Source organism: Pecten maximus, chromosome 7, assembly GCF_902652985.1.
Source record: "Pecten maximus chromosome 7, xPecMax1.1, whole genome shotgun sequence".
Lineage (NCBI taxonomy): Eukaryota > Metazoa > Mollusca > Bivalvia > Pectinida > Pectinidae > Pecten > Pecten maximus.
In genome coordinates, this window is record NC_047021.1 from 28,787,601 (window position 1) to 28,809,868 (window position 22,268).

The following is a 22,268-nucleotide window of genomic DNA, read 5'->3' on the forward strand; positions in this document are numbered from 1 at the left end:
AACCAATACAAATTATTTTGCTTCTTATTAAAATCATTCATTATGATCTTCGGCTGATGCACATGACCTATCTCTGACCCCAAATGACCTGACTTGACCCCACTTGACCTTCCCAACCCTGTCGTTTCTACACCACAGTTTGTGCCATGTTCAGTACTTACACTGATCCTGATGGAGCGGACACCATCATGCATGGGACTGCCATATTGTTTGCCATCGATAAGGACCTTGTATCCAGCGATCTGGAAGTCTGGTCTTGACTGGGGACACTGCCAGCTGATATGGGCCATCAGCTGACCTGGAATACAAAGAACCAAATTATCCACATGATATGGAATTGGGAAGTCGTTTCATTTGGGATATTGTGCATATAACTTCAGTTAAGGCATGTGGTATTTTGGTGATATACCCCCAAAGGACCACAGTTCCACCAAACTTTACACCTTAATTAACAATGGTTACCATGGTTACCAGAGGTGATTTTATAAACATATCTCTAATACAATGTTGACTTATACCTGTGAAGTGTTCCATGGCTTGGAAACACTGTTCTAGGTATTCCTCTACTCTGGTCAATGTGTGGGCGCCCTCAATCACCTCACGGTTCTTCTCTGCCCTCAGGGGATGGGAAAGAGCACCAATCTCCTTCAGTTTGTGGCCAACCTTCCTTATCAGTCTGTAGAGAAGAACTCACATTGTTAGTATTATTGTCAACAATATTAGATTAGATGATTAATACATAAAATTGGTTTGAGACAATTATATAGAAAAATCCATAAAAATACTTGGTTATGTCATACGATATACTACAGAAGAGTTTGTATAAGACTGTAGGACCATCACTTTCCTACTTGGATCAAACGGGATGTCATGTAAACATGGCTGTGACATGACATTTTAGTGCAATGGCAATAAAAAATTGCACTTCAATTGGCCCCATTCAAGAAGGCACTGTCCTTAATGTGTTGATAGGATGTTAAACAATATCAAACCAGCCCTACCTGTCTCTCTTGTTGACGAGGTCACAGGTAATTTTCTCCAGCTGTCTCCTCTCGTCAAGTCCCACCACAGTCACTGTGACCCTGGGAGGGTCGGGGGCTGGGGCTGGCTGGACCCTCAGGATATCAGACCGGATGACATCATTGGTCCCGTACAACTGTGGTAATAGACAAATATGATTTATGTCTGGGAAAGATAGGTAATAGACAAATATAATTTATATCTGGGAAAGATACATTAATACAACAAGAAGATTTGAATATAAATATGATAATTTCCTCTCCATCTGAGTCCGTTATTGTAACCTGGGTTTATTTTGTGAATTGTAGCAGTTGAAAGGAAGGTAAGTCGCAAAAGTTGACGCAATGCGATACTTCAGGAGGGTAGGAACTGCAATACTGAATTGTATCTTTTTTTTTCATTTTCTTTTTTTATAAAGACAAAGACACAAAGGGATTTTAAACCACAAATTGTTGGTCTGGAGAGAAAGCAGACTAGGATTTTACAAAGAAAACTTTCATGAAGGAGTCTCACGTGACATAGTCACTGCACCTAAACAAAGTGAACAGAATTGTCTGATGTAAACTTACATGTACTTCCAAGAGAATGGTGTAGACCCTGTTTTTGAGGTTACTGAATTCCACTTCACGACTTTCTGGGTGAATCGGAAAGTCATACACCACTTTATTAGTAGCTTCCTCTGTACAGATCCCCTGTAATAGATATCTACTCCTGAAACTTTTCATTAAACACACAACTTTTTCTACATCATTTATCAATTAAATGTTTATCATACATTGACTATTTATCATTATTTTCAGATATGGTAACTCTCTTTCAATTAGTCATGTTAAAGTGAATTATTTGTAACTTTAATCAATTACAAAAAGGTTACCATAGAAAAGATACCATGACCTCAAACGGTGTTGTCTGTCAATGTCACCATTTCTTGACATGGGTTGATAAATCCAGGTATCAATCTCATTTAAAGGGTATAATTGTATAACATGTATATTTATAGTCAAAGAATACACTTAAGTGTACCAATGAAACTCAAGCATTGTTAGCTTCCTCAGTGGTCTGTTAAAACAAAGTTTAATGACTGGCTAAAGGCTCTCACCCTGAAGTGTTTGACCTTGGCACCATCAGACATGTTGAGGTCGTCCCAGCCAATACGTATAACAGAACTGCTGTGTGTGGGCAGGCGATGGAGGTGGGGACTCATGGCACCTGGCCAGACGATTGTTAGTGGCTCAGATACCTTACTGTTAAGACGCTCTATCGCTGTTAAAGCCTGCAACAGGAAATAGCATATTTAATCATCAGGTGTCTTAGGTCTATTCTGCCAATATCTTTTATTACCTAAAGACATATGGCTTTAAACATTTTGGAAATAAAATTGATATAGAAAGTGTAATGCACCACCAATATCATTTTTACTCTTTCTCTCTCAAGAATGGAATGTCAACCAGCAGGATGATGAATTGAAAATCAGGTTTAATATAATACTTGTATCTCGTTAACAGGTAAAAGACTTACCTGGACTTGGAAGGTGTACTCGTGACACCACTTGCCCTCGGTGTAGGTGTAGCTTGTCTGGTCTGCGTTAAGTGTATGTACAATGATACCATTGACAAACACCTTGTACCCTGTTACTAGGGCATCACCATAGGTCGTAGGCTTCTCCCATTGGACAGAAATATAACGGAAGTTACAGGCCCTAATAAGTAAATAAATAAACATTTATTGAGTATTATCTGTACTCCACCCTGTCATCAGTAGATGAAAATTCAAAAATATCTATCCCATTGTAAATTGTGCCTGCAAGACCATATACTGCTTTAGTTTCACTTGGTACATTTTTCCAGTTTTGATCTCAGAAAAAAATTCATTTAATTTAAATTTAATGCTCCATTTGAAAATAACTCTTTATAAAGGCAGCAACAGTAAGTCTACACAGTGAATAATTATAGAGATATTTACACATTGTGTGCGATATGTGCAATGATTTTATTCTTCAAAAAATTTCATAGAACTGCCTTCCATGATATCACAGCCAGAATAGGTATAGGCTAGTATATGTTTTACCCATTTTATATGGAACAGTATTTACATGGTTAAGGGTAAGAAATGCAGACATATTTAGATTGTCATTATAAACTGTCACATTCACCATACCTGACTGTCATGATAGGTGCCTCTGGAGGTGCCGAGGTCTGTATGGTCAGCTGTCTTGAACGCTCCAGTTCTTTACCCTGGTCATCCAGGACAATAAGACGGACAAAGTGAGTGGTACCAGGCAGGCAGTTGTTTATTATACAGCTGTTATTGTCTCTCTCCAGGTTCAGGGATCGTTGCTGTAAACAGAAGAAATATACTTATATGTCTCTGTGACCTTTGAGAAGACAAGTATTATTTGATGTCAATATTTTGGACAAAATTGGAGATCTGTGATCTTTGCTGAAAATGAAGAAGACACATCTCTAATATATAGGGAGACACATAAAGGCCTGAGTGAATTTGATTTATAATACTTGAGAGAAATGAACTTGCTTATACTTTTTAGACATAGGTACTGTATCTTTAGTATAAATACTACAAGTGAGGCATGCACGAAGACTCTGTGAATTATTTTGTAATATAGATGTTTAGGGTTCAGACTAGAAGATCGGGCAGTAAAGGTAGATACTAATTTCCTTTTTACATTTAAGAATGGAATCTATATATAGGAGTCCAGCAGTTAATTCTGTAGGATGTACAGGAATCCAATGACTGAACTAAGTCAGACATACATAGTGTATAATCTAGGATGAGAGAAGGCTTCCTAATAGTCTAAAGATATGGTGTCAGAGTGGGATAGACAATGAAGGTTCAGTGCTGTCCGACTGGGAAACATTTTTGGGAAGTTTGGATTAATTATGAGCTACATGGAAATGGTCTAAAATTAGGTATTGTAACAATAGTATAAAGACTGGTGTCATCAATATCAATGTTGTACTGATGGGATAATGTATATGTTTGGTATTATACAGGTGAGAGTAAACAATTCATGTTACATAGATGATAGGATCAATTAAAGGATGACATAAACATGACATGATCAGATCAATCATAGGATGATACTAACGACATGATCAGACCAATTAAAGAATGGCATTAACAACATGATCGAGCCAATTAAAGGATGGCATTAATGACATGATCGGACCAAATAAAGGATGGCATAAATTACATGATCGGGCCAATTAAAGGATGGCATTAATGACATGATCGGACCAAATAAAGGATGGCATAAATTGCATGATCGGGCCAATTAAAGGATGGCATTAATGGCATGATCGGGCCAATTAAAGGATTGTATTTACGACATGATCAGGCCAATTAAAGGATGGCATTAATGACTTGATCAGGTCAATTAAAGGATGGCATTAACAACATGATCAGGCCAATTAAATGATGGTATTAACAACATAATCCGGCCAATTAAAGGATGGTATTAACAAAACATGACCAGACCAAGGATGCCATACATGTGACATGATCGAATAAATCAAAGAATGACCTTAACATGACATAATCTTAAAAACAAATATTTCTATTTATTGTAATCTAATCATGCAGATATTATCTATTTTAAACATGCTGTTAGGTACTAAACCATCAAAATTGTTTATATGAAATTATCTGACTACAAAAAATCTATATTAATTCTGTTGAAAAATACATCTAAAATCTCATGAAATTGCATTAAACATTTTTAAATTCATTTCTTCTGTAAATATCAAATAAAGTTCTACCCTACTAGAATACTGTCATGTTTGTTTCCCATTCGTTTTATAAGAACTTTCATATCAATGTGAACAAAGGGGCATAACTCTACATATAGTGGTCTTGTGTCCCAATTCTGGGATTTGGCACCCTCCAACATAAAATAACAATTTGGAAATTGAGAGATTCTCACAGAACCAACTTTCTGCTGCATTCATGCATGTTTTGGGTCATCAACTTATCTTATAAAATAACTGTCACCGTGACATCGAGATAGTCCTGCAGTAATGATGGGGGACTAAAAAAATTACTTCAGTGCCTCTGTTAGTATTTCCCCAAAACTGCATTTTTGGACTGTTTTTGTTTTGTAATGACCTATTAACAGCTAGGGTCATTTAAGGACATGCCTGGTTTTGGAGGTGGAGGAAAGCCAGAGTACCCAGAGAAAAACCACCAACCTCTGGTCAGTACCAGGCAACTGCCCTAGTTGGGTTTCGAATTCACCACCCAGAGGTGGAAGGCTAGTGATAAAGTATCGGGACACATTAACCACTTGGCCACTGCCGCCCCCTGCATTTTTTGAGTGAATCAAAAACCTTGAGAAAATACTCGTAATTCCCATATTATTGTACCTGTACCACCTTTATTACAAACGAGGTCTGTTGAGTGTCTATGTAAGCCTGTCTGTACTATAGTGAAGTGATAACAGATCCTGGTAGTATGGGTAACAGGTTAGATACTACAATCTGGTTCAAACTATATAGACTATCAAGAAAATACTTTACTTTTCCCCTCTTGGATTTCTTCTGTAAAATGTAAAAACATTAAAACATTTTTAAGAAAATGTTTGCTGATTATTGTTATTTCCATTCTTTACTATAATCATTGGGGTGAACATTCTTCCGAACTCTCTTAACCAGAAGCTTCCAGGTATAGTAGCTTACCTTGTTGATATTAATGTTTGTACCTAGAAATTTCTCTTCTTGACATTTAATCAAAACCATGCATGACAAATGTGTATCTTTAATAGTGTAACTTTTAGTTGCCATCTACATAATGTTAAACCTTATAAACTCCTTATAGGACTGTCAGTGTTTTAATAAGAATTAATTTAATGACAAAATTGAAACTCCAAAAGCAATCCCAAACTTGTTATACATGAATATTATTAAAAGGTGTTAATTAAATAAAACAATGCATTTTTCTGAAGAGATATGATTGTATTTCAACATTTAAAAGAAATATGTAAATGAAATGTTATCAATGTGGTACTTACTGTTGGTTGTGCGACACTGCTCCATTCTATCCTGTACCCGGCGACCTCTTCCACCTCCAGATACCGACTCCAGTCTAAGTGAATACTGGTGTCTGTTATCTGGGCCACCTTCACTGGCACATCGGTGTCATCCGTCTGCCACTCGTCGAGGGCGCGGGACTGGCGGGGTGAGTGGAGGGAGGTGTTGACCAGGAGAACGTTGGACTTGAGTGAGTCCTCATACTCTGGTTTGGAGCTCAGTGACACCAAGTTAATCTTGTATGTCCTGTAGCAGAAATATTGACTTATTCAAATGGAGAGTCATTTAAGAAAATTAAAATTACAGCACGTGAAATCTATGTTTTTAGAAAGTGAATTAATTTAGATAGTGAAACATGATTTTACGGACACACTGTGTGGGACCCAGCCAATGTGTCGGATATATGAGAGTGTGTTAGTGTCAGCAATGACAGTGGAACATAATGCCATTGGATTTGGGCAGATGGAAAAGAATGTTGAATTCAGTGGTTGGCAAATTCAGGTTTCGCTTTTTACAAATATGCACCATGAACTGACTTAATATCCGACACCTTACTTAGGACATCCTGTAATATACAGTGAAATCTGTCATTACTGACACCTGTGTTTTATGAATTTCCCTGTCATCAATCTTAAATCTATTAACCCTCCTTTATGTCTGCCAAAACTATTCAGTTTATTTAAGTAAAATTACATAGTGAATTTCCTTCAACATTTCTATGGAAAAAACCTAGCCTAACACATCTTGGTGTGCCAAAGCTATCAGAAAGGTAACTTACTTGTTGGGTCTGCATGGTATGACAGCCTTCCTATGAGATGGACTCAGCTCATTGCCGGCTCTCTTATCATTCATGTACACCTGGAACATATGGGTGGATTATCATAAAATAAACTTGATACCAAAACCTTTCTTGTGTCCTATAAAAGAGTTCAAAACTAAGAAACACATGGAAGGTATTTGAACTTCATTGGTACTGAAATATTGATGGCACATTTGTAAGATACACAAGGACTGATGACATATTTCACAGGTACACAAAGTCTGATAATACACAAGGACTGATGACATACATTTGACTGATGATGCTTAATTTTAAGGTACACACAGACTGATGACATATTTCGAAGGCACATATGGATTGATAGCATAATTTGGAAGTTACACAAGAATTGATGACACATTTGAAAAGCCACATGTATTATACATACCTGGTATCCACGAACTTTAACCCCTCCCCAGAGTTTGGGCTCTCCCCATTCAATGACAAACTCCTCTGGGGTGACAGACTTGAGGAAGATTTCTGGGGCATCAGGTGGACCAGGTACCACAATCTGTACACTCTGGGCCTTATGGGGGAGTGTTTCTGTGTAGTAGTTAGGCTCAACTGTGATCTGGTACACAGACCTGTAGGACAACAAGTGAGGGAGGTACAGTACAGGTCACATTCTCAAAAACAGCTAGCAGTTCAAAACAGCTAGCATTTCAAAACAGCTAGCATTTCAAAAAACATTATTCAGGATTCCTTCCATAAGTAAGCAAAACAAAAAGATATCTCAAATTCAATTCAAAATTTGAATTTTCATCATGATTCAGACAATGCTTAGAATGAGACAATACAAAGATCACAGGTACAATGTATACTATATTATTGATTCAGACGATCTGTCAAATTGTAATTTTTGAAAGATGAAAGCCTTTTATATTTCATCAAGGGAAACTACTCTTGCATCCCCTGAATGACAACTTAAGAACAACACACATACTTGAGTCTCTCTACAGGGATGGACAGCAGCCGGGCACTGGCACTGGCGCCTCGCACCTGTCGTACAGTGTCCTCATCCTCAATCATGTAATGGACATTAAAGTCTTTGATCAGAGTTGCCTCCCCTTGAATCGTCCACTCCACACGGATCTCTCCAAACATGTTTATTTCCGTGTCCTCCACATGCCTGAAGGTTGCCTTGATAGAGGCTATGTAACCTGCCATTACAAAATATATAACTTTATAACTATCTATATAACATAACAGACTTTGTTAAGTTATTTATAAAAGAAAATGAAATCATTCTGCAATCAAGATCAGAATTTAAGAAATTCTGAAGAAAACTTTGAAGTTTCATTTATATCAATGTTATTTTACTATACCAAGCTGCAAGAGTGGTAAGAGAATGGACAATTCCTATTGTATGTGTCAATGGTTTACCTGGCTGTATCCTTGGAAGTATCATTTCCACATCGTCAGAAGGTGAAGGGTCAAGGTTATCCTCATCGTTCAGCAGTGTGGAGTAATCTAGCTCCTCCTTGTTTTGCTGGGCATAAAATCCCTTGTACTGTAAAACAAAAGTAAATCTTAAAATCCCTTGTACTGTAACACAAAAGTAAATCTTAAAATCCCTTGTACTGTAACACAAGAGTAAATCTTAAAATCCCTTGTACTGTAACACAAAAGTAAATCTTAAAATCCCTTGTACTGTAAAACAAAAGTAAATCTTAAAATCCCTTGTACTGTAACACAAGAGTAAATCTTAAAATCGCTTGTACTGTAACACAAGAGTAAATCTTAAAATCCCTTGTACTGTAACACAAAAGTAAATCTTAAAATCCCTTGTACTGTAACACAAAAGTAAATCTTAAAATCCCTTGTACTGTAACACAAGAGTAAATCTTAAAATCCCTTGTACTGTAACACAAGAGTAAATCTTAAAATCCCTTGTACTGTAAAACAAGAGTAAATCTTAAAATCCCTTGTACTGTAACACAAGAGTAAATCTTAAAATCCCTTGTACTGTAACACAAAAGTAAATCTTAAAATCCCTTGTACTGTAACACAAAAGTAAATCTTAAAATCCCTTGTACTGTAACACAGGAGTAAATAATGAAATATCCTTCAATTTGATAGTTAAGTCACCATAAAGTCAAATGTGCTAATTTAACCTATTGATGTAAACAAGTCAATGCCAATATATGCCAATTTTACTCATATAGTTGATGTCCTATTAGACTTATACATACATAGCTTCTTTGTGAATAATTTATGCCTCTTAATGATTTCTTGAGTTTTTTAATATTTATATTTACATCCATAGATGTATATTATATATTTCTACATAACCTAAAAGGTAAATAAAAACTGTCATAGTGTCACCAAGTTCAACTATATTATTGACGGTTGAATAAACAGTGCTATGAATCTATCAATGGAATGAGTACCTTTTTCTTTCTTTCTTTCTTGCCCTCGTCTGTACATGTCAAGGCCACCAGCCGGACATTGTACTCCTTTCCTGGTCGGCACTTCTTCAGGGAGCAGCTCTGTCTGGTAGGACCAAGGCAGCAGTGAGTTGCACCATTGATCTCCAGCTTGTACCCTTCCAAGTAGCGACGGATGTATTTAGGTTTGCCATCCTCCTCACGTCCGATGGCCGACACAAGGCGAGGCTTCTCCCAGTACAGCTGTGCTGTGTCCTGAGTGAACTCTGTGATGTATAGACTTGGGGCCTCAGTGGGTGCGCGTGACCTACAGTACAGGGCCTTAGACATGACGTGGGCTATTCGGCGGTATTTCTCTGTCTCCTTATCGTTGGTATCGACTAGCGATGTCTTTACACTGACCACAGCCTCCACCACAACCTTGTACTGGGTGCCTGGTACAAGGTCGATGATGGTAGTTTGAGTGTCTTTAGGATCTAGAGTTTTATAACTGGACATTTGGACTTCATCCACACCCTTTCTAGCATTCTTAACATCTGTCCACCTCACGATAATGTTTTTGAGTCGGTTTGAGCCGTAAACAATTGGGGATATCCATGACAATGTCATAGAGGTCGTTGTAGATTTGGTGACCTTCAGATTCGCAGGTGGTTCTGTGCCAGCGGTTCTTTCAATAATGTAGTTGCTAGGCAACCATGGAGATTCCATGGGAGGCACCATCACATCCCTTGGCAACACCTTAGCCTTTTTGAACTTGTGTTTTTCAGGAAGGCGGTCAAAGTATTCATCTGTTACAGCAGTTACACGAATGAGGTATTCAGTTTTTTCTTTTAGTCCCTCTATATCAATAGATACAGCATCTGGCAAGGCATCGTAGCTGATATGGTGGGGCTCGTTCTTCGCCATGGAGACAGCATCAACACGTATACCTATAAATATAAATGTACCAATCTAACATGATGATAATTACAAATAATTGATTTTTCTTTGTTTTCATGGTAAATACTCAAATGTGATTGGTCGAAAAATTCTTTTCATTCTTCTATGAAAGAAATTCCGAGAACGGCGCGAAAAATGTGACGTCACAATACGACAATTGATGTTGCGTGTTGATTTGAGAAAAAGAATCCCAAATAAAACCTGTAAAATTGTACATAAAACATGTTTTGAATTAGAAAAAGACAATTAACTGAAATTAATTATAAGCATTGAGGTTGATTTTTTTTATTTTCATCAGGGGTATGAAAAGAAATTTTTTTGCCAACTTTGTAAGAATCCGCTATGCGGATTCATACAGTTTGCAAAAAAAATTCTTTTCATACCCCGATGAAAAAAAAAAAAAAAAATCAACCTCAATGCTTAAATGAATACAGATAATTTCATCAAAGCTTTAAAAGTTTTTAAAAAGGAAACATTGTAATTCAATAAAACTAAAAAAATCAAAAAATACTTTGGTAATAAAGTCAATACAAATGTACTAGGTTTCCTCCTGATAATGGATATATACAGATAACAAGCATACTGGGCATTGTTAAAGATTTACATGCTAAAAATAGCAACAAGTGACCTTGACCTCAATCCAAAAACCCTCAAATCCACTGTGTCAGAGATAATTATTATGGTCCTTTATCATTATGTGGAGTTTGATCACAATCACACCAGGAATGAGGCCACCAGAGCACTGACAAACTTAGGTGTTTTGTACATACATACATACAAGATGGATGGAAAAGAAATCCGTAGACCTCCAGGATTCACAAGTAGGGGACTGATAAAGGAAATATGAATAGTTCTCTGCTTGTAAGTTTGATAAAAATATGTGGTTGAGAACAATAAAGGAGTGCATGTATACGTATCTAACTTACCGATGACACTGGTGCCATGTTCTCTGGGAGGATTCCAGGCTACCCTCAGACTATTACAGGTGTTAGCACTGACACCTAAGTGGGACGGCTTACTGGGCGGTTTAGCTGTCTTTAACGTCAGGTAGTCAGAGGTCGCAGTCAAGGTGAACGTGTTCTTAGTCTCCTCCTCAGGAATGTCTATTGAAACAAATACAACAATAGATGATGAAATGACAGGTTATCAAATAAAGAAGTCTTAGACTAAAACAAGCAAATATATGCATTTCTTTATTTTATCAATTTTGACCAAGTGAAAGATCATTAAGGTCATCAAATATATCATTAGTAATTACAAGATTTGAGGCACCTATAGGTCAGAGGAATGTTTGAACAATGATTTGCTATCAATGCTGTATATTGCATCAAGATTCTAAAAAATTAAATAAATAAATAATTTATTACAGCTTTAACCACTTATTGTATATATGGGACATTGTAGTACTTATAGTGCTATATATCAGGTCCAAGGTCAACTTACCCTTGTCATCCTCGGTCGGTTCATTCTTCATGATCTCGGTCTTGACTGCGTCCACCACTATGCTATAGGTGGTATCTGACCGCAGCCCGGAGATCAGTAACTTGTTTTCTGTGGATATAAACAGTCTATGATACATATTTGTCGAATTATCTTGACTCCCCGTAGATCACATAATTTATATATGTTTATAAGTTGTGGATTGCAGAGAGTCTAGTTGTAAATTATCTAACTGTTTATTAATAAAATTATGGCTATATAAATTCTAAGTGAGGAAAACCTCTACTTATATTATTATATGAATGAATAAAATACCTGTAGTTTCATCAGAGACAATGTTGTCGACGGGTTCCTCCCCCGGCCACCATCGGACACGGAAACTGTCTGGGCGCACAAAATGGAATCGTGTATCGTCTGTCAACAAAAAGAGAAGAAAATGACTAAATAATTTGAATAAAACAGCACTCTAACAATGATGACAGTATGAACACTAAATTGGATAAAACAGCACTTTAACAGTGATGACAGCATGAACACTGATCACAGTCAGGACTGTATGATAACTTGTACCATACAGTAATGGCTTCCAACAGCTTCCCTCCAAACATTCACTTATTTCCAGTTGTAAAATATCTGTTCTAAACCAAAAAAGAAAGTTATTCCTTATTTTCCCTACGTCACAGAAAAACAGTTCACCTTTGTATAACCACTGGTCGTAATTCAATGGCAATTTCTCTGAGAATAAGAAGTTTCTGGGCTATTGTACATACACAGTATACTGTCAATGTTTGAGCTTAAAAACCTTGATACATACAAGATCAGCTATAAGGCTAATGTTTATCAAGGAACAAGTTTTTTTTCTTCTTCTATCTTACTGTGATAAGAAAGAAATCAATATTCATAAGATTTTCAATAGTAGATTTTCAACAATATGAAATTTTAAAAACAAAGTCTGGAGGCCTATATTATTGTAACATACCTATTTGTGTACAGGTATATTGTAACATACCTATTTGTATACAGGTAGATGATATATTTGACTTTTACAATAAAATCTCAGGTATATTGATTTTATTCGATTCTGCTCTTGCCATATCTGTATAAATCTCATAATGAATATCTCTGTACCCAATATCTAGATTATACTGGAAAATTAATAAATGTCATCCTTCTATACCGAACATCAGATCTTATTGAATTTATCGTGAATCGCCTTCCTCACACATCAATGATATCTACATAATTCCACACCTGATATGTAGACCTAACATCTCCGGTCATGCCTAACAGATTTCACAGGGCAAAAGGTCGAATCTAATAACACATGTTACAATCTAATCGGAATGAATATAGGCAAAAATGTGTGGATTTTCTATAGAAATTAAAATATTTAGACTTGTTGACATTTTAAAATCTCCTGAAAGGATACACCAATATTGTTGACATTTTGCATGGGAAAAAAACTTTCAAATGTTCAGTAAGTTTTAATGAGAAGAAACCTGCTGACATTCAGCAAGGGTCTATGGTAAGAGACCTGTTGGTGTTCAGTTGATTTTTATGACAAGAAAACTATTGGCATTCAGATATCAATTCTATGGGAAGAACCCTGTTGGCATTCAGTGAATTTCTATAGGAAGAAACTTAATAGAATTCAGTAAGGTTCTATGGGAAGAAATCTGTTGGCATTCAGTAATGTTATATTTTCTTTCATTTTGTGAAATTAGCAAAATTCTGTCTGGTAAGCAATATATTAGCTAAACAATTTTGATTCAAATTTTTATGATAAGAAAAAGAATACATTTATAAGACCCTCGATACAGGTGGGGATATAAATTTTCCACTGTTATATACCAATAAAAGACCCAACGCATTTTGATGTACATAACAGTGACTGCAGTATTAGTGAGGAGGGTGTTGTACTCCACAGGGGATTGAGTGTTATTGTATATGACAGGTATATTGGTTATGGTCAGTATTTACCCAGTAGATATGGGTGATTGACAGTTATGACCAGTTTATTTGCTACGGTCAGTATTTATCCAGCAGATATTGGTGATTACGAGTTATGACCAGTTTATTACCTACGGTCAGTATTTACCTGGGTAAGAGATTGCTACCTGACAGGTGTGCTGTGTGACTTTCACTGTTGACAGTATTAACACTTGGCCACAATAAGGTGGTCCAAAGTGTTTACAAGTCCTGACTTCACAAACACCTCATACTCTCAATACCCAGCCCTTGTAAATCATGTATGTAGTACAAAAACTTTATTATTCTCTGACATGTTATACAAGATACTCTTTCCCACTAAAACTTCCATCTCAGCTGCTTGTTACTTTCGCACAGTGGTAAATTACTGTTTTCACCCTTGCCCATATGGAACATTTCCAAGACTCTTGGTGTTACCCTAGCTACCCATATGTTGATTACACCACATTAATCTATGACTTGGTTTGTTTATATTGAACGTCCTATTAACAGCCAGTGTCATTTAAGGATGAGCCAGGTTTTGGAAGTGGAGGAAAGCCGGAGTACCCAGAGAAAATTAAACCACCGGCCTACGGTCAGTACCAGGCAACTGCCCCATGTGGGTTTCGAACTCACAACCCAGAGGTGGAGGGGGTAGTGATAAAGTATCTGGACACCTTAACCAGTTGACCACCGCTGCACCCCTCATCTAATGGTCACTGTATTGCATCATCTAAGACACATGCAATACAGTGACCATCAAATGCCATGTTACAATATTCTACAGTGGCATCAAAGCATGGTGATGTCATATTAACATGATTTCTGTTGTGATCAGAAAATGATAATGACTACCAGGACATTTTCAATAACTGAAGCAGACAAAAATCTCTTTCCCTGACATTATCGAAAATTACCAGGTAAAGCAGACAAAAATCTCTTTCCCTGACATTATCGCAGGCGAAAATCTGTAACTGGTATCATGAGTTGCTTAAGAACAACAAAAGTTAATCAAACTCAGTGGGATTATGTAACTAGCCACCATTTATTGGGGAATTGTTTTCAGGTCTATATTATGCACCTCTAAGTATTATATTGATAGTGTTAGCCACAAGAATGATACTTGCTGTACAAACACTAATTTCAAAATCAAAAGGGACTTCAATTAAAGTACTGTATTAATTCAGAATTCTTTAACACTTAGTAACACTTGAAGTAACAAAAATACAATATTTACCTTATAGACTTATAAATATTTATCCATAACTTCTCCTGATGGGCACTGTGGAATCATTTTCCATCCATATCCATATTAAAGATCGTTACTTTCCTGATATAGGTATCTCCATACCATCTGACGTAGTACATATTGGTACAGCTCAAACCTACGCATTACTCAGTGTAAACACAGTCTAATAACATGGTGCTTCCGATCCATTTCACTAGTACTGTATCAGTATTTACTTCTAAGCAAACACTTCACAATACTGTGACTGGCCATTCCCAATACTGTGACCGACCATATTACAGGTATATCGTACATTAAATCATTAGAAGCCTCTTCTCAATTGTTTGATTAATCCCAATTAATTTAGTATTTAATTTATAAAGTCAACATGCCGGATTAGTCCACTGGAGAATCAGCAAAACCAATATTCTGTATCCAAGAATTATCAAAAAGACGAAAAATGTTATACATTTTTTTTTTCTCTCCTTTTGTCACACTGATTAATTATGAAAACACTGATGACATATTTCACAACAAATTTCTTCACATCAAGAAAATGGCCTACAGAAATTAATCCTTATATTCCATATTGAAGAATAACCTTTTAAAGTGATAGATATATTTTCGCCTACATAGAACTTTACATTACTGGTGAATATAGATATATAAAGATGGTCACCTCAACGGTGAAAACACAGGTGTCCTCATGTCACACAGAAACCATGACATTGTAAATATTGTTGTGTCCCAACAATCTACCCATTCATATAATCCGGTATTACACATTTTTGATCGAGATCCAATCCCCACTGCTGGTTGACTATACCATTTTAACACACATAGCCAGTCCGTCAATTCTGAATCAGTCATCACTCTTTAGGAATACAAATATGATCCCATTGAGTTTGCCCCGCGAGACCATAAATCTCTTGACAATGGACATATATCTTTGAACTATTTGACATACACTCCATGTGAGTAACTCTATATTTATAATTAAGATGTGTGTAATCGGTCGTTGTAGGCTAATTAACCCAAAGAATAATACATCTACTTCAATAACTTTTCAATTCAAACCAAATTTTATGACTTAACCACGGGAGATATTTAATCATTTTTCAACATGGTATTATAAGTTCTTTATTCATTATACCACACCATGTTTTCAAAGCCAATACACTGTTCAGTACTTGCTCATTGTAAACCAATAGGCCATTGAAAAAATCTAAAGTTACGGTAAAGAATTTTTTTGTCAATTCAAAACCATATTTTCTAACTCAATGCTAATTTTGTCAATAGTTCTTAATTTTGACAGAAAATATATTGCCCTGATAAAATTGTTTACCCTTAGAATATAAAGACATTTCATTTGTTACATTTTTATTGTCTTCTTTGTCACTGAAAATTATTAAGACGACAAACTGCAGGACATTTACATTATTGTGTTGGGCGGTTTAGTGACAGAACGTCTTACAAATGTGGTGTTGATGTCCCATAGTGTTGTACTATCAGGAAATCTGAGAAGTGTTCGAACATCCATTCAGATCTGTTTATATAGAGACAATGCAAACAAACCCTAGAACCCTGTAAATGGTGGACAATGTGTAGGTTCCGTACTACAGATTGTCGTCTCTTATTACACACGCCTTTCATGAGACAAACTTCCAGGTACCACAAGGAACGTATTTGGAGTGAGAAAAACACCTTGTCATTATGATGTTTATATTACAACTATTCATGTCCACTTCTTCATAAATTGTGTGAGTTTTAAATAACAAGTTTTGATGATGTCTTGGGTTACATAATTACCTACCGTATATTTATGGATAATGAATATAAGTTTTTTAAACCACATTATGTAATACTTTTTCAACCCTAATTAAATCATTCAGTCAATTAAAATATTAGAAAGCTTTGATTTTGTCAGCATGTTCACCATTTAAAAAAAAGAAGATTTGTGATGTTCTACGAGATTAAACTTTTAGATAATTTAAATCTGTCCAAGGTTTAATTAAATTTACCAAGAGTTGTATAGATTTTACTGTTCCCTTTTCTCTGGATAGCACAAATGGATTTAAATATTTTTATAACTAAACATATTTATCCTTTAGAAAGCAGAAGTATAATGATAAGTGAAGTCCATCCATGTCCATAACAGTGTAGTCCTGCAATAAGCCAACCTCTAACCAGTGTAGTCCTGCAATAAGCCAACCTCTAACCAGTGTAGTCCTGCAATAAGCCAACCTCTAACCAGTGTAGTCCTGCAATAAGCCAACCTCTAACCAGTGTAGTCCTGCAATAAGCCAACCTCTAACCAGTGTAGTCCTGCAATAAGCCAACCTCTAACTTTGAGTTGAAGCTTAGGTGTTGGCCCTCTGGGCTTATTACAGGTCTAAATTCTTTTTATTACAAAAGAAGATATTTCTGTATATCTTAACTTTTAATCCTTATTTTCTGATGTTTGAATTTAAATCCTGGAACACCACTATGCATTTATGGCCCTGGATGCAGGGTAATATGAAGGTTGTTACTGAAATAAGCCCAGGAGGTCACACATAATCATTGACACAAATTTGAGGATAAGGCTTATTGCAGAGAAATAAAATGGCATTTCTTAACAGGTTTATTACCAAGCATTGCTTGACAAATACACAAGTACAGTTATGGAAGCCCACTTATAATATCAAGATAGTTTGGGGTTGAAAACACAATTTAAATGTCTCATTCGTCCAATGAAATAAACAAATACAGATCCAAATTATAACTGATCCAATCAGGCTGTATGGTATTTGTTAATCAGAACAGATACCGAGGATATAAGGATGACTGAATTGTCAGACTTTAAATACTCCCTATCTGTAACGGTTGGTTAACATGCCAGCGAGTCAATTGGTGTAAATTTGGTTATTGACGACCTGATCAGAAACGATATTCATCAAATAACTGTAAACTTGCGACACGTCTATGATCTACCGAAGTCTTGACTCTGTCAAATAATCTACATGTACACAATTAGACTATAGTGATCTATAAAGTCGAAGACTGGTCAAAGTTTGAAGCTGCCGAATCACCAACATTCTCTACAATTTATGCATGGTACTGAATCAAGAGATTTATATAAGAAATATGAAAGTGTGCATTCTTATAAATAGATGTAGGGGAAACTTTTTATTTTCAAAATTTTAAATTTAAAAATTTAAATAAAATTTTATTTAAAAATTTTAAAAATTTAAATTTTAAAACAAATAATCTTTTAATGAATCAATAATTTACAGCATTTTAACATGCAGATACTGTACTTTTAGAAACATAACACTCAATAGCACTTTATCTAAATTACAATACTAAATGATTAAGACATAAGAAATTCTCTTTACACATATTCATTAGTGGAATGTTAAGGAGTATCTTGTTTATATGGCTCTTATTTTATTAATTTTAATTTGATCCAATTAAAAACTGTTTGATTAGGTAATGACAAAAACACATTTAACATTAAACCTTTCAATATAATCATCGACTACAATATACAGATAATATCATTTTAAGATGTGATAACATCGGCCCAGACTTTGAGATGAGCAGATTACGTCCTGTTTTGTGTACAGGGTGGCCCCAAGGTTATGGAGGATCTAGTTTTGTCGTGTTTTGTGTAAAGCGTGGCCCCCGGGTTACAGCAGACCGAGTCCTAACCTCACCTTACAGATCTAAACTGTCTACACCTCATTGTCACCGATATATAGTATCATATCAATATATCAGGGGTATATCAAACATAAGCTGTATTCGTATATATATATAGATATAGCCCACAGTGTTGAGAACAGTCAATTAGAAGAAACAATCAAAAGATATTTATAATTCAATGCATTAAATAATTTCCTCTAGACATCTTTCTAAAGCATATAACATAACTACCCCTGTTTTCCTTTTATACATAAATTTTCTAGTTGATAATCCAGAAACTAGAAAATGTCTGTAAGACATAAATGTGCCCACTGCCACTTGTCACCCCAAAACACAGTTTGGTGAGGATCGCATCAGCAGTTTCTGATATTAAGCTAGCTACATTGCATTGCGACGGGACGGGACGGACATGGGTAACACTATATGCCACCCCCCCATTTCATGGCAGGGGGCATTAAAATGCTGCTCCTTTCATTCTGAATTTGTATATAATCTTTAAAATGTTCATTTATGATAAAAGGATTTACCAATAATTACAGTGAACACATGTTTAAAGCAATGACAACATGCCCCTTAAGTACACACGCCCTGCCAAGATGCAATTTGGGTCATTCTTTAACAACTGTTTTAAAGGTATCAATGACCTTCACCTTTAAATCCTTAAACAAATTCATCTGAGGTATTCTCATATTAAGGAATAACCTTTGTATGAAGATTCCTTAAGGAAGGCAATTTATAAGATGATAACATCAAATTTGGGGGACATCTATAATACTATGGGGAAAATGACAGAGATTGGATGGACATTCATAATACCATTGGTAAAATGACAGAGATTGGATGGACATTCATAATACCATTGGTAAAATGGCAGAGATCGGATGGACATCTGTAATACCACAGATAAAATATGGCAGAGATCGGATGGACATCTGTTATACCACAGATAAAATATGGCAGAGGTCGGATGGACATCTGTAATGCCACAGGTAAAATATGGCAGAGATCGGATGGACATCTGTAATACCACAAGTAAAAGATGGCAGAGATCGGATGGACATCTGTAATGCCGGATTGACATCTGTAATGCCGGATGGACATCTGTAATACCACAGATAAAATATGGCAGAGATCGGATGGACATCTGTTATACCACAAGTAAAAGATGGCAGAGATCGGATGGACATCTGTAATGCCACAGGTAAAATATGGCAGAGATCGGATGGACATCTGTAATACCACAGATAAAATATGGCAGAGATCGGATGGACATCTGTTATACCACAAGTAAAAGATGGCAGAGATCGGATGGACATCTGTTATACCACAGATAAAATATGGCAGAGATCGGATGGACATCTGTAATGCCGGATGGACATCTGTAATGCCGGATGGACATCTGTAATGCCGGATGGACATCTGTAATGCCACAGGTAAAATGGCAGAGGCAACAACAAAGAGGTGGGTCACCAGGTGCATAGTTATTGATGGTAACAACATCCAAGTGATATACCCATAATTCCTGGCAAAAATTATGAAATTTGATAATCATTCTACATTGTTAAATCAGAAGTACTCACCTATAGTCCAGCCAATGAGAGCGGAGTGGCCTGTCACCTGGTGAATGCGTACATCAGTAGGAGGCTGGACAAGGCCAGAAAATACCACTTTCAGTTTACGTCCCGGACGACAACCTGCATATCGGTCACCCATGTGCTCCTCTGAAAATACAAACATTCACAATTTTTTCAATGTTTTCAAAACACCTGTACATCTATAATAAATATGATTGATAGGCAATGAGATCAGAAAATGTATTAATAACTAATTAATATAAGCTTCAGTGATGTTAAGTACTGTCATTTTTAGTTGAACTTAAACCATGTGAATTTAGTCTTAATGGTGACAAAGCTACTATAGAAAATGATATTAATATAATATTATCTTTCTCAACTCCCTGAGGAGCATACAGTCTGAGCTGCCATTTTAGCACTTACAGCTTACACACGTCAGTTCTTGCAATGCCCTACAACATACTCATTTACAGCTAAGTCAAATGGAACAAACGGAGTAAAGTATCTTGTTCAAGGATACAACACAGTGCCTGTGCCCAGACTCGAACTAGCACTTAGCCCTGCGTCCTACCACTAGACCATCATAGCTCCATGACACGGTCTCAGACAGGTCTAAAAAAAGGTCTCAATATCAGTCTGCAGATGAATTCGTCCATTTTATAATGAAAGTGACTTGTGTAAAAAAAATGATTATGATAAAAAAAGTTTAAACATCAATTTCAATTGTTCAGGACTCATAGCCAGCATATGTGCTATAATCTGTAGCCATTGTTTTAGAGGACAAATTGTCTCAGTAGTTTAGGAGATATTTTCCCACTATCAAGCCAGTATTTTTGGGAACAGATCTCATCCCACTATCTAGCCAGTGTTTTAGGGGACAGATCTCGTACCACTATCCAGCCAGTGTTTTAGGGGACAGAACCCAAACTTAAAACTAGACTTGTCGTCCAGAGGGCCAACTCATACCCCCTATCACTCCTGTGTAGTTTGACTTGAAGCAGTTCACAGGTTTATGAGGAGTTGACTGGACAAAATTCCCCCTCAACCAAAAAACGAAGTATAGTAACCTGGTTACCATGGTAACCACACAATTACAACATGATATAGATTATGCACATCTACAATGTATAAGGGTTATTGCCATAAAGTTTCGTTGAAATTCCCTCAGTAGTTTAGGAGGAGTAGCTGGTACATTGTTGTGTTTATAGACGGACAGACAACCTGATTCCAGTATACCCCTCAACTTTGTTGCGGGGGGTATAATAAAATCTGATATTTTTCATTAATTTTGTGTTATTAAAATAATTTAAACCAGATTAAAGGAGTGCATTTGTATTTGTATTCTCCAATTGTTTATAGCTAATCTGTGAATGGTTTAGAGGACAGACTCCAATCAATCAAACATTTAATGTTTTTTTGTTTTTTTTTATTAACTTTGAGCTATCAAAAACATCATTTAAACCACATTAATGAGGTATCTTTAACTCCCAATTGTTCATCACAAAAGTTGGAGCCATTCTGATCCATTCTGATCCATTCAGTATCATACATAGATATATATATAAGCATGCAGTGTTATATTTAGCATACACTAACCCTAAAGCTAGCCTATCACTTCAGTTAAACAAGGAAAGCAGTCCACAGAGGAATGATGCATGCTGGGAGTTGTAAGCCTTACATAACTGCATATCATATAGCTGAATAGGAATTATCAAAATTTATCTTTTTTAATATTTATTTTGTTTTGTTCTATCTTGGATACAAACATGTTTTATGTGTCTTTTTCTCCTTTTATAAGTGGTAATAAGTTGAAGTAAATTTTTGTTTTTCATCAATGTTAAGTTAAACACTTCAAATTTCGCAGTATGTAAATCTTATATATCCTGCGATAGGTCCAGACAGCTAACATACAGTACATGACCCAAAGTAGTGGGTGGACTTATTACAGGACAGTGAGGTAGCATTTATTGACCTTTTTATTGAACTACAGTACATACCCTATTATGTTGATACACATTGGTTTTGAACCAGGTTGATCACGGGGATATATATATATATGTGTGACTAGCATTACCAGAATTATGTCTGGTAATTAAAGGATCACTAAAAGTTGTTAAGTATTAACTGCACCGACCCTTGATTTCAGAATTTTGCTGACAAAGT

General features: G+C 36.0%; 1 protein-coding gene across 6 annotated transcripts in view; it reads right to left on the reverse strand.

The window, feature by feature from the left end:
- The window catches only part of LOC117330483, a 99,116-nt gene that overhangs the window by 6,312 nt on the left and 70,536 nt on the right, over nucleotides 1-22,268 (reverse strand). For 5 of the 6 annotated variants that reach the window (XM_033888781.1, XM_033888782.1, XM_033888778.1 and 2 more), the window contains 18 exons: nucleotides 20,112-20,252; nucleotides 11,964-12,062; nucleotides 11,652-11,759; nucleotides 11,135-11,311; nucleotides 9,273-10,198; nucleotides 8,266-8,392; nucleotides 7,826-8,042; nucleotides 7,271-7,466; nucleotides 6,841-6,920; nucleotides 6,044-6,308; nucleotides 5,553-5,573; nucleotides 3,178-3,356; nucleotides 2,539-2,719; nucleotides 2,120-2,293; nucleotides 1,590-1,712; nucleotides 1,002-1,156; nucleotides 519-676; nucleotides 162-298 (listed from right to left, as the gene is read on the reverse strand). In XM_033888781.1, the coding sequence (XP_033744672.1) occupies nucleotides 162-298; nucleotides 519-676; nucleotides 1,002-1,156; nucleotides 1,590-1,712; nucleotides 2,120-2,293; nucleotides 2,539-2,719; nucleotides 3,178-3,356; nucleotides 5,553-5,573; nucleotides 6,044-6,308; nucleotides 6,841-6,920; nucleotides 7,271-7,466; nucleotides 7,826-8,042; nucleotides 8,266-8,392; nucleotides 9,273-10,198; nucleotides 11,135-11,311; nucleotides 11,652-11,759; nucleotides 11,964-12,062; nucleotides 20,112-20,252 (3,464 nt within the window). The remainder of the gene's footprint in view (nucleotides 1-161; nucleotides 299-518; nucleotides 677-1,001; nucleotides 1,157-1,589; nucleotides 1,713-2,119; nucleotides 2,294-2,538; nucleotides 2,720-3,177; nucleotides 3,357-5,552; nucleotides 5,574-6,043; nucleotides 6,309-6,840; nucleotides 6,921-7,270; nucleotides 7,467-7,825; nucleotides 8,043-8,265; nucleotides 8,393-9,272; nucleotides 10,199-11,134; nucleotides 11,312-11,651; nucleotides 11,760-11,963; nucleotides 12,063-20,111; nucleotides 20,253-22,268) is intronic. The other variant, XM_033888779.1, reaches the window with a different exon arrangement.